Genomic DNA, 13,147 nt, shown 5'->3' with positions numbered 1-13,147 from the left:
TTTCTGTGTTGGTCCCACAATAATCGCACTAAGATCTGTGGCTCAATGTAGGATGGCTTAATAACCCAAGTTTACTTAGACTCGCATATTTGCAGCACTTAATGTGCTGGACACTCTTAGTGAATGTGCACATGGAGCGAAAGCAGGCAGGAACTGGTTGGAACTGGGCCAAAGGCAATTTAATCAGTGACAGGTTAACATACAAATGAAAAACTAGAGTTTCACCCACCGAAACTAAGACACAGACTTCTTGGATGGGCTCTCATGCAGCAAGCCACATTATTTATCAGGGGTGGCTGTAGCACAGGAGCAGGTCATTCACTCATTGGAAGGTTAGTGGTTGGTGGTTCAATCTCTGGCTGCTCCAGTCTGCATGCTAAACATCCTTGTGCAAGATAGTGAACCCCAACCCCAAGTTTCTCTGGTAAACACTAAAAAGTGTTTGTGGTGAATTGGCTAATGAGGCATGTTATATCAAGCACTGTATAAGAGCCAGTTACCATTATTTGTCAAACAGTTGCACTAAAAATACTCCAAGGGACACAAACAGCACAAGAGGTGTGGTTCGGGTGAACACTTGCACATGATTATAAATAGCTTCACCTAAATTAGCTATAGCGACCAAATCCATCTTGTTCACCAGGCTGTAAGTGTGATTATTTCTGCTTCATTTTTTAAGATTAGGAGGCTTCTGCTTGCTTATAATATGACCAAGCATGATGGTACACAACCTAAACTGTCACCTACAAACGCACATGCACAACAACAGCTGCAAAGGCAGTTTGCAGTTCTGACGAGCTCCAGCTAAAGTGGCCCCATTTTCCTCACCCCTACCTTATCATTTTTTGTGTCACGAGCTAAATGTGTGAGTGGATTTCCTCACTAATTGGACGCCTGACAAGCCGTATTGTCCTTTGCCACAATGTGACAAGCTTCTGCAAAATGTTCCTTTCAGTGGCCTTCAGAGGAGGCCAAGGCCAGACAGGGGAGAAGAAGAAGAAGAAGGGGAAAAAAAGAGAAACTAAATGGAACAGCAAATCATAACCCACAGTTTCGGCTGACACTGATGTGACGTTACCGAACAGGCGAGCAGGAAGATAGAGGGCGAGAAGGAGAGTAACTCTGGGAAAACTGACAGGGATTAGGCCCTATTTGTTTCACTTTCTGACTACTCCTCCCTGCCTGCTTCCAGGAGTTTGTGTGCAAATGGGTATTTCCATCTCCCACTCATCGTCGCCTAATTGGCACTTAACAGCTGCCCCTCATGGCCTCCTTGCTGGCTCCGTTTCCGCTCCCCTTTTCTTTTTCTATTTTTTTTTCTTGGCGTAGGAAGGAGCAGCGCTGCATCAGACATCACCCAGCTGAGAGGGCACTTTCTCCTACACTCCTTACTCCCCACCCTTCATCATTCCCTTCCCTCGCAGCTATCTTGTGCGGGAAGGAGTTTGCACCCCCAGACAGCCCCGAGCGCTCATTATCGCTTTTCTCAGTCACCCTGTCGCTCTGAAATCCACCCCTCTTCCCCCCTCTACTCATCACGCGTCTCCACCTTCTCCTGCTCCTCTGGCTCCCCCACCCCACCCCCCTCCCATGGAGAAAGCAGCATGAAGATGTTCTGCAACCAGGCTCAGAGCCAAAAAGAGACAGTGCACAAGGCAGACATATGGCCACGTTTTCAAAATCTTATCTTTATTTAACCAGATCCATCAATCAAAAGCAAATTTCCTCTTCTGCGGTGATTTGCTGGGCAAAAAGGCGTGTTTGAGGACAGCTGTTGGGAGGAAAATATGTGCGGTTTGATTTCCTCCAAGCATAAAGGTTATCATAACATTACACCAAGGCAATTTTGACTGGAGGGAGAGAGCGAAAAAACCCAGCAGATTTGAGTAAAATGTTGTGTTCAAATACATCAGGGTATGTGGATGTCAGATTACACCAAATGAGGGAAAATGAAGCAGAGCGGCAACACTCAAGGTCCCCCGATTGCAAGAGACTAATGCCAGCTGGGGCGGGTGCAAACATACGGCTCTGTTTGGAATGCAAATTGGCTTATTTTAAGAAACTTTTGTGGGTTACGTGATGTTATATCCCAGACATTTGACTTCTTTTTGTTTCCTAAAGAGATTAGTGGTGTGTGATACAGGAAAATTTTGGTATTGATCCAATACCAAATAAATACAGAGTAAGTATTGCAGATACTGATACCCGCACTGATACTTTTGACCTATAATGGGATTTTTTTGATGAATCATCATCAATTTGCCAAATTCTGAACACATTTTAATGACCACTTTACTTTCCACAGGAATTTTTACATATTTTTTTTTAACAAACAACAATTTAAGAGCTGGAACATAAATGTTTCTGTCTCTAAAGCACTTTGGCTCAACTTCTGTTGTTTAAATAGTCTGTAAATGAATAAAAAAGACTCTGACATTTCCAAAAAACACTATTATTTTCCCTAGTTACCAATACCAGCATTGGTATCTGTGCTACCAATATTTTCAGTTTTTGGAACTTCTTAAGCAAACTTGCTGATCTACACTGATAATAAAATATGCAAATAACAAAATTCTGAACATACTGAACTTAGAGGATAGAAACAAAGTATCGATCCTAACATGCTAGTATCGATTTGATACCAATACCAGCATTGCTGTCAATACTGTCGATATTTGGATCGATCTGCCCACCTCTAAAAGACATACTGCGCTTGCAAAATTCAGCATTGAACTCAGTGACCTTTTATGTTGTTGCATTGCAAGCAAGCCGGAGTGCTGAATAACTCTCTGCACGCTCAGCAGAAGTTCCTGGAAATAAAAATAAAAAAAAAAGGGAAGAAAAAAAAGGTCACGCGGCAGTAAATATTACAGTAACATGCTGTTATGAAGTTTTAACCCCAGCAATGTCAGCTAACCATATTAGCATTCCCACAAGGGGTAAAGGCTGTGAGTTGGAATAGAAATGGGCTGGTTCAGTGAGCAGGGGGGGAAGTGGAGGTCCCATTCGTCTTGTCCTGTTTAAATACACTGGTTAACTCCTGCCAACAGGGAAGCCATTCAGCAAAAGGCCAAGGGCATCTGTCATGTGTCCAGCACATTGATACTGTCCCCCTCTATCTCCCACCCAACCCCCACCTCTTCTCCTCCATCATTTTCCAACTCTTTGTTAATTGCCGCTTCTCACCGTCATCCTCACCTGCTTTTTTTCCACTTTTTCCCTTCCTCTGCCGCTCTCCCGCTACCTCGCCTCCTCTTTTGATAAAAGGAGTGAATATGCAGGGAGCTGACATGATTAGCAGCCTCATATCCCCATGATGGATGGAGCCTGCTCCATTATTAATATAGTAAAAGCACCAACTGCCAGGTAAGAGCAATGTCAGCATCCACAATATAACGCTGTGTGCCCACGGATAATGGTGAGCACTTATTTTTTTATCTATGATATGCATGGGCTTCGGGCCGAGGAGGAAGAGGAGAAGGAGGTTGGGGAGAGAAAGGATTGGTGGCGGCGGGGGGACGACACACGTGGCACTAAGACGAGACTTCCAGTTTGGCTGATTCTCTGTGATGCTGTTAAACTTCTCAGCTAAAACACAAATTGTTACAAAGACCAGGAGGACGAAATTACAGGATACTGTAACTGTACTCCATGAAGAGAGCTTTTTGTGTTTTAGAGACTTTTTTTAAAGGTTGGCTGATAAAATAAAAAGGGAGATCAATCATAAAGATTGCTGGGTAAAGTGTTTCTCTTAATATTGCTATGGCACAGACATAACTTCCTCAGACTCTGTAATAAACTTCATTGGGACTTTTACAGTGTTTGGATTGGTTCAGTGTGCCTTTAATTTGATAGTATACTCTACTGTGCAAAGGTCTTGAGCCACCCCACATTTCTTTATATTCTGAATTTTTTAAGGTGGTCTTGAGCAATAGCTCTTCAGACTTATTGAAGGTCTTCCAAAGTGTTTCTTCAGACACTGGCTGGTTTTTCACTAATTTTCAGTCCATTCCTTGTACCTGACCATTTTTCAGAAAATTTTCTTGTTGTTTGTTAAGTCACTTAACTCTGACCTGCGAATCATTCAAGCATAAAAAAAGCACCTAACTCAATGGATGAACCAGTGTTGTGTGACATAACAGACAACTTAAAAACTGACTATAATTGTACCTTTAGGGACTTTATTAGTATCAGCTGGTCACAACCTATTCCCATTTCTTTAGGTGAGTCAATAAAAAATGCCAAAGATAACACAGTTTGACAGACATAAAATTGTATTTTTGCACCAACAAGGCGATTCCCAAAGAGCTATTTGCCAATATGTTGGCATATTGCTCCATCAACGCTTGGAACATAAATAACAGCTTCACTACTTGACCAATTTGGCCTTCTTCAGAGTCATCAAGGCCATAGGCCAATACATGTTGATCAATGAATAAATCTGTGCTTTAACCTCTTTAGCAGTGTTAATTTCTTAGACCAACAACTTCCATCATAGTTTTTGTCAGAAATCTTTTTTTTCTGATAAAAAAAAAAAAGACAACAGGGACAAAAACTATGATATAATGGACTGGCACGTTTGATAACGAATGAAAACAAGGTGAAAATGTTCTAGAGAAACGAGATCCAATCAGAATGAAGTACATTGTGTAGAAAGGCGGGACAAATGTGGAAGTGATCCAATCAGAAGTAAACAGTGCAACAATTTACTCAGACATGCACATTTTATCCTGGAGGGGAATGTCCCATGCTCCCGTTTCTCATGAAAACACCCCACATGTTATACGAACACATTTCACCTTTGATGTCAGACAAAGTTAGACCCTTTGTAGTCCATGTGGAGCAACTCACGCTTGTAAAAACACTACAAACGCACATAATATTTTAGTCACCTGAATCAACTTTACATTTTTTTGGAGTAATCCTATCATATGTAGGCAATTAAAACTAAATGAATCGAGATGCATAAACTATATTTAAACCGTTTGTTCTTTGACATTCACCTCTGAAGTCAAAACCTTCATTTTGTTCTCACAATGTATAAAGAAATGGGAGTGGCTCAAGACTTTTGCCCAATGCTTTAATTCAGTCTTTTATAACCTATTTGAGGTGTGTGTGACCTGCACTTTATTGATAGACTACGTGGTTTAATCAGAATTGTAGCAAGTCAGCCTCACGTGGCCTTCTTGTTTTGAAAATGTGTCTTAATTGTAATATTTAATCTTCTGTATTGAAACCACGGGCTCTGTAGCTTATTTCTACTGTTCAGCAGGGGGTAAATACACTACTGTTAACAGTCTTCTTCTCCTCTCGTACTCAGTAAAAACTTTCCTAATGAGTTTGTGGTCTCAGTCACTTGTTTCAAGCCTTATTAAATACAGCATGGTGTTTGTTTTATATAACACGAACACACTGAGAGAAATCAGTCAATCAGTCTCAGTCAGATCTACTCCTCACTTGTGACGCTCAGAATGAAAAACCGGAGACGACGACAGCCATCGCTACTGGGTGACATCGCCATGGCTACATCAATCTTACAGGCACAAAACCTCTGTGGCTGGTTCACATCTGGTTTTCAGTGACAGTGCTGTCCCACGTCCTCACTTCAGTAAATAATACATTCTTCAGCAACAACACCCTGCCCTACAGCCAGAATGCTTCTATAATAAATGCCGTCAAACTTCAATATCTTTATTAATTTTTAGGTGATTCACACTTATCTAAACTTTTTGCACAGATGTTAAATGTTTAAAAGAAATTAATACCTCAGGAACCTCACTAGAACAATTAAAACTACAGACTGGCTAAGTCTGCAGTTGTAATTGTCGCAGCACATCAAAATCCATGTGCAGGAGCACATTATATCTCCAAAATATAATCAAAATATAATAAAATATAATATAATCAAAATATAAAATATAAATATAAATATAGTCAGCAGTTCAACGTCTGATGAACTGCCGACCAATTTGCATGGTCAACAGTTTACACATGCTGTGTTTGAAGTGTGCTTAATTTAATTTAATTTAATTTTAATGGGGAAGAAAATATACAGATTTCATAAGTTTTTTGTTTTGTTTTGTTTTTTAGAAACAAACTGCATCAAAGAGTTTTAAACATGACATTTAGAAGATCAGAAGATGGTACACTGTGGTGATAAAGGGACAGACATGGCATTAAACAGGTAAGCTGTGGTGTTTAAATGATGCTCAGCTGGTATTAAGAAGATATCCCCCACTTCATTACACCAACACCAGGCAGGATGGATCCATGCTTTCGTGTTATTTACACCAAATTTTGACCCTGCCATTTGATTGTTGCACCAGAACTTGAGACTCCTCAGACCAGGCAATGTTTTACCAATCTTCTGTTGTCTGATTTTGCTTAGCCTGTGTGAACTATAGCCTCAGTTTCCTGCCCTTAACTGACAGGAGTGACCCCTGGGTGTGGTCTTGCTCTATTGCTGCCTGCCTTCAAGGTTTGATGTGCTTTCAGAGAGAAGCTCTTCTGCATACCTTGGTTTTATTGGGTGGTTCTTTGGGTTACAGTTGCCTTCCTATCAGCTCAATGGAGACTGACCATTCTCCTCTGATGTTTGACATCAACGAGGGATTTTCTCTCTGAGAACGGCCGCTCACTGGAGATTTTCTCTTTTTTAGACCATTTTCTGTAAACCCTAGAGATGGTTGTGTGGGAAAATCCCAGCAGATCAGCAGTTTCTGAAATACTCAGACCGACAACCATAAATTGTCTTTCTTCTTCATTCTGATGCTCAGTTTGAACTTCAGCGAGTCATCTTGACCATGTCTGCATGCCTAAATGTGTCAAGTCTCTGCCATGTGAGTTTAACAGTTAAACAGTATAGTTTGTGTGTGATGGCAGACTGACGTCATTATTATAATGGAAATTCACCATGAATATAACATTTTTCACACAGAACAGTAAAATAAAAATAACAAATAATACGCAAGGACATTTACGTACAGAATTTAACCTAAAACTGCTGCAATGAACAAAGCGCCAGCAAATTTAAACTCTACACCGTACGCGGTGATTTAAAAACAAACAACAACAACTTAACAGTCTTAGCCCTTTGTCAGTTTTCGTCTGCCTCTTTGATAAACCCAAGGAACCGCATGAAGAATGCATAAAAACAACAGGATTTATCTTGTAAATATTTTACACCTCAGTCAGCCATGAAGAGATTCCCTAAACAGGGACGAGCACACTTCGACTGTTTTCCAGAAAGCACATGGCAACTGTAGCTGTCTCTGTCATGTGTTTTCCTCCTGCTATATGTTTTTATTAAACTCATGAAATTCTGACTGGGCTACAAGATGATTGTGGGTGGTGGTGGTGGTGGTGGGGGGCTCACAGATAAAGAAAGGTGAAGATTTGAAAAGAAAGCAGGAAGACAAATAGAAAGGCAGGGCAAAGAAAGATGGAGTGAGTTGTGTCAAATGGATAAATGTCAGCAGGAACTTCATCATCTGTCTCCCTCCCGAAGATGCCATGTGTAAATTGCGGAGCCGGGGCCCTCAGCTAGCCTTCCCCTAGCGCTGTAATAAGATTAGAGACAGCAGCAGTCTCTGCCTCTCTCCTTGTGTGTGCGAGGGACTATTGAGCCCGTGTGGAAGTGTACAATTTCGATGGCTTACACGGGGCGCCGGCGAATAAGCGGGATTACTCACACCACCAAACAAGACTCATGGTGGAAGATTTGGATACTTATTTATCACTCCACACACACACACACTCGCAGACACACTGTGAACTTTTCTTTTTCCCACCACGTTTTGCTGTGTGGGTCACTTTAATGAGATTCCTGCCTGTACAGTAATAGCACAGTCTCTGCAGAAGCCCTGAAACAACATTACAGGAGATTAAAACACCATTAAGTGCGATACGTTGACTCTAAACTCATTAAAAGCATAATCCCTGCAGGAATATGCTTTCCTATATTCCTGCAGCTCTTTTTTATAATTAAACATTTGCACTGTGGGGAACAATATAGGAGGCTATCAGCACCGCTCCTCGCTCCCGTTTGTTAGCACATGATGTTTACACCACAGCTTCGCCTCTCAGACTAGTCTTTCAGACCTTCATCCAAATCTAATATACCCATCCATAAATAGCTCACCTATCGAGCCCATATTTGGCGTGAGTGACTGGACACGGGAGCCAATCCTGCCCGGCGAAACCCCCCCTCCAACCCCGCCTCTGCACGCTCTCCCAGCCGCTCTAACGCCTCCCGAACCGCCCATTCGCCTTAAAAGGGGCTTGACTGACAACCCGAACCACGCCCCTTCGTTTACCAAGCCCCACCCCCTCCTTCGGTTCCCCTATCGCGTGTCTATTTTGGCAACACGGATACGCATGGAGCCTCCATCACCTCCAGCCTCCTCTTTACGCACCGACTCCCGAGAATGCGCGCAGGTACGGGGAAGCCAGCCGCCTCGCTCAGCCGTTAACGTCCCTGTTTAAGGACTAATATGAAAGAAGTGGATTTAGAGGTCTGACAGAGCCCAGAGAGGAGGCACATACACACATATATAGATTTTTCCTCTTCTTCTCCTTCTTCTTCTGCTTCCCACCCCCTTCCCTGTGGATCATTCTTGTTTTCCCATCACCAGAGCGTAAAGCATGGATGTCTTGGCGAACCACAGTATCTTTCAGGAACTTCAGCTCGTGCACGACACCGGCTACTTCTCGGCCATGCCTTCGCTGGAGGAGAACTGGCAGCAGGTACGTGTCAACTTTCAGCTTTCAGCATCGGCTGTGCCAGCTTCAGCCGCGAGCTCGCAAATTTGCGCTCGGGATGCACAACTTTCGAAGAAAAAGAAGAAACACGCACTCGTGTATCTGGCAGGTTTTTCCCGATAAATGAGCAAAGTGCATAAAATGCGGACGCAAAGCAGCGCGTAATAAAGCTGTCAAATATGATGTAAGGGGAGGTGAAGATGAGCACTCGAACAGGGAGTGAATTAGACGTAAATAATAGATTTGCAACCTTCAGATTACTCAGGTTTGAACCCTCGTGCACGAAAAGAATTCCCCTCTCCTATCCATAATAGATCCCCCAACGCGTCTGGCTCTGTAGCAGCATTAACGGGAAGAAGGAGGTGAGGGAAGAAGCTGTCACCAGTAATGTCCACATTTTTTTTATTTGTTCATCTTTTTTAAATCCCCCTTTTGCTTCATCAAATTCAGCGGGTGTCTACGGAGAGATGCTGTGTAAAGCTCTGGGTTTCACGCGGCCACATGGCGCCGGGGTGCGCGGAGAGACTTCACGCCATCTGCGCTTACGCGTCTCTTCTTCTTCTTCTTCTTCTTCTTCTTCTTCTTCTTCTTCTTCTTCTTCTTTCTTTAGTTTGTAAAACTGTTTTAAAAAATGGCACCAGAGCTGGGTTTATTTATTCATTGCGTGGTGGTGATGATGGTGTGGGTGTGTGTGTTAGAAAAAAAAAATCTTCAAATCGGAGTTTTTTTTAACGAACAAATGATTCATTTTTACATTTTGCCCCTTCACTGCTTCGGTTTGGTGTCCCACTGTCACTCAGAGGAGGGACATCTTCCCCCAAACATGCCTCCTACTTTCCTCTTTTCCATTTGTGTGTCCAAATAAGAGCCCACCTGCATTGCTGCTGCTGCTGCTGATGCTGGAGAGGATGCTTTCCATGCTGCACTTGAATTACCGGACAAGGAGGGGGAGAAAAAAAAATCACAGCACAGAAATCTGATGCCGGTATTGTTCATGAAATATGAGCTTGAGTTTTTCCCCACTTCTATGCTCCACGAGTAAAGGGAGGGAGGGGATGGAGAGAGAAAGAGGGAGAAACCGGTGCGTGACTGGTTGTGGCCAAGCAGCCTAATTGGCATCCTACTGTTAGCCACCGACGCATCTTTTCATAACAAGTCTCCAACTCCCTGCCTATCCTCCTGTCAGGGGATTTTTTTCTTAAATTGCATGTGGGGGCCATCATATGGAATGAATCTCTCTCTCTCTCTCGCTCTCTCTCTCGCTCTCTCTTGCTTCTCACCCACAGCCTGCATTTTAAAATCAATACCTAATGCAAATGGAAGAGAGAAGACAGCTGGATATGTGGGCAAAGCTCTTCTCTGTGAGGGTGGGAAATGTCAGCTTTCTTTTATTGGAATCGCTGTTTATGGGCTCTGTTTGGTCTTTGACTGTTTTAGATTTAGATCGGCTCGTTTTTTGCCAGGATGTCTGGCATCATTTTGTGTGATTAGCTGTAGTTTTGGGATTTTTAAAAAAAATGGTAAACGTAATGTCATAGATGAATTCTGTGATTGAATCTGCCCTCAGCCTGGGCTAAATGGAAAGATCAAACTGACCGTGACCTGCCTTTCTTCTGGCTAATACAACTCTGGGACCTTGGTGATGTTGCCTTGCCTGCAAATTGCCCACATGCAGTGTAGTTAAGTTAAAGTTAGCTGGCTAACTTCAAACCAGAGGCATTAAACAGAGAGACAAAAAAAAAGACAAATACTAAATAATGCCTTGAGGCGACTGTTGTTGTGATTTGGCGTAATATAAGTTAAACTAAATGGAATTGAATGAAACTACTACAAGATAGTGCTAAATACTTAAAACTTTTTAAACTTTTTAAACTGAACCCAGAGCAGTCTCTGGGGGTTGCTTAGGAACCCCCACACCCCCACAAAGCTAACTGTTGCACACTCACAATAAACAGCTAGTACGACTCACCTCCTCTTAAATTGATGTTACTTGTTTTGTAAAAGATTTGCATATTTTACTTTCTCATAAGTAAGGTTAACTTAATGTAGAAATGTAACTGAGAGAGGTTCTACTTTTTAAATGTTCTTTTGTTTAGTGTTGTTGACTGGAAGTGGCTCCATTGTGTCTGGTCTAACAAGTGAAAGATCCTCGCTTTGGTTTTGGGAGGCAACACAAATCCAGAGATGGCTGCTGACTTTTAAGACTTTGCTTCTAGAAGAATTGTAGCAAAATGGAAATGCTTGTTGGCCTACTAAGGTGTAAGGCAGGTGGTGTTAAACATAAGGCCCGGCGGCCAAAATTCACCTGGCAGAGACTCCAAACCAGCCCAGTGGATGGCTTTGGAATATGTGAGGGAGGACATAACTTTTGGAGTTTTAACTGTATTTTCACAAGTTTTACAGCTTTATGTACCGATAAAGACCGCCAAAAAGTCCAATTTAAAAAAATTACCTCTTCCAATTTAAGTCCAAAGAGTCCTGCACTTTTTTCTTATATTAAGATGTCTCACTGATTAAATGTGTACCTCAGTTTCTGAAACTGGAGTTTCACCAGTCCGGCCCACATAGGATCAAAGTGGTCTGTATGTTGCCAGGAATGTAAAATAAGTTGGATATCTGTAAATCATGTAATGATGTGCACAAATGAAGCTAACTGTTACGTTTCATTTCTGTTGTAACAGTTAAGAGTTGGGTGTAGTCTCAGAATGAAAATTACTGAAATCTATAATTTAATTACTTTGGTTATTGTGAATGGCCATTTTAGAGCTCTTTATGAGTAGGAAAAGCTTTAAATTCTATTGAAATATAGTTGAAAGTCCAAAATAAATGCCTTCCTTCACATTTTCCCAAACCATCCAGTGCCTTCAGATTCTGGCCTCCAGGCCTTATGTTTGGTGTATAAGCTGTAAATCATGTAAAGATGGGCGCAAAACAAAAGAACATTTCCCTTCTATAGTAACAGTTTAGAGTTGGGGGCAGTAACATTGTCAAGTCCAACTCAAGTGTGTTGTCATTATCCCGACTGTCAGGCATGCAGTTTTTACAGTCGCCTCTCAGTTGCTTGACAAGATGCATGCTTTCCTCAAAGCATTCAAAGCCTCCAGCCCCATTACAAATCACCAGAGGAGAAGGTTTCTTCTTCTTTCGGAAAAACTATCTATAGTTTAGATAAGAAGATCCCTGCAGCCTTGAGAGCAAAAGGATTTGAGCTTTGCAAATCGATCATTGTGCTCATCGTAGCAGCATGAAGATGCCACTGAGCTCCCCTGAATACAGGAATTATGAGCTGTGGCTTGCCTTAAAAGCTCCGTCTCCAGCCGAGGCCCTGCAGTTTGAGCGGTCCCCTCTGTATTCCGGGCACAATTTAGAATTCGATGCTTTTACGGCGGCCTGATGGCGAGATAGGAGGCCGTTGTTGTCGGCCCCTAAATGGGTCCCTGAGACGCGATGGCAAGAGTGATGACTGTGTCCCCTGTTGGTGTCTGCGAGGCATGATTCAGCTGGTTATAGGGGGATGGGGAGAAGAAAAGCAGTAAAGTGTTTTTGGAGGTCTGCAGATGGTACATTTGAGGCTACTATTTGTTCCATTATTGAACCTAATAGTGCCAAGCTGAACTGCGTGCTGTCTCGCTTCCAAATCCCCGTACAGTTGGCTGTTCAGAGTTGGAACAAAGTGCGGGGCTGAGCTGGATTTGGAACAAGCAGAGCCGGTCAGAGCGCACTTATTATTTGTGGGACCCAGTTTCTCTCAAAGCAAAGAGCGCACGTGTTATTCTGCTGTCTCGCTGTCTTGGCTTCTCTTTCCCGTGCTTGTTTAGGCTCCTTTGTAAACTGGCATTTTGGTCAGAGAAAGCCTTGGTTGGCTTTTGCTGTCGGTTTGCCAGCATCTGTAAAAAAAAGAAGAAGAAGAAGAAAAAAACATCTGGATCAGATTTCAGGCCGACATGATGGATTTTTCAGTCTCCGCTGATGACGTGTCCCAGTCCACCGCACCTGACCCTGATGGGCAGGATTGTAACAGGACACCACTGATGGCTCTCGGTCATTGACCTCGGGACACACTTTATACCCTCCAACACATATATTATCCCTCAGAGGTTCAGCACACGCACACACAGAGTACACACATGTAGTGCGACTGCCTGCACAAGCAAAATGTCTGCACGTTGCTTGACGGTGCATTATGGAGCTCCTATATGAGGACAGGCTGTTCATGGCAGGCGCAACCTCCATAAGCGAGCCCGCCTGCTCAGATGCATCCACTTACATCCAACTGGCAGCGAAGGCGACTCCGTCTGGGACTGAGTGTGGGGTGGGCGGAGGATAGAGGTGGAGGAAGTTGCAGAGCATGCACATTCTCTCCACTGCAAGATTTTGCATTTCACAG

General features: G+C 42.9%; 1 protein-coding gene across 2 annotated transcripts in view; it reads left to right on the top strand.

Annotated features, from left to right (window-relative positions):
* The first annotated feature begins 8,371 nt into the window (after positions 1–8,371).
* The window catches only part of LOC102193214 (Krueppel-like factor 7), a 51,726-nt gene continuing 46,950 nt past the window's right edge, over positions 8,372–13,147 (top strand). Inside the window, exons 1-2 of one of the 2 annotated variants that reach the window (XM_005742256.1) lie at positions 8,403–8,436; positions 8,634–8,745. In XM_005742256.1, the coding sequence (XP_005742313.1) occupies positions 8,644–8,745 (102 nt within the window). In that variant the 5' untranslated portion in view covers positions 8,403–8,436; positions 8,634–8,643. Of the gene's footprint in view, positions 8,746–13,147 lie in introns of both variants that reach the window. The other variant, XM_005742255.1, reaches the window with a different exon arrangement.

This window comes from Pundamilia nyererei, unplaced genomic scaffold (assembly GCF_000239375.1).
Source record: "Pundamilia nyererei isolate P.nyererei 1_Seehausen unplaced genomic scaffold, PunNye1.0 scaffold00118, whole genome shotgun sequence".
In the NCBI taxonomy this organism is placed as follows: domain Eukaryota; kingdom Metazoa; phylum Chordata; class Actinopteri; order Cichliformes; family Cichlidae; genus Pundamilia; species Pundamilia nyererei.
This window is presented reverse-complemented; position numbering and strand designations above follow the sequence as displayed.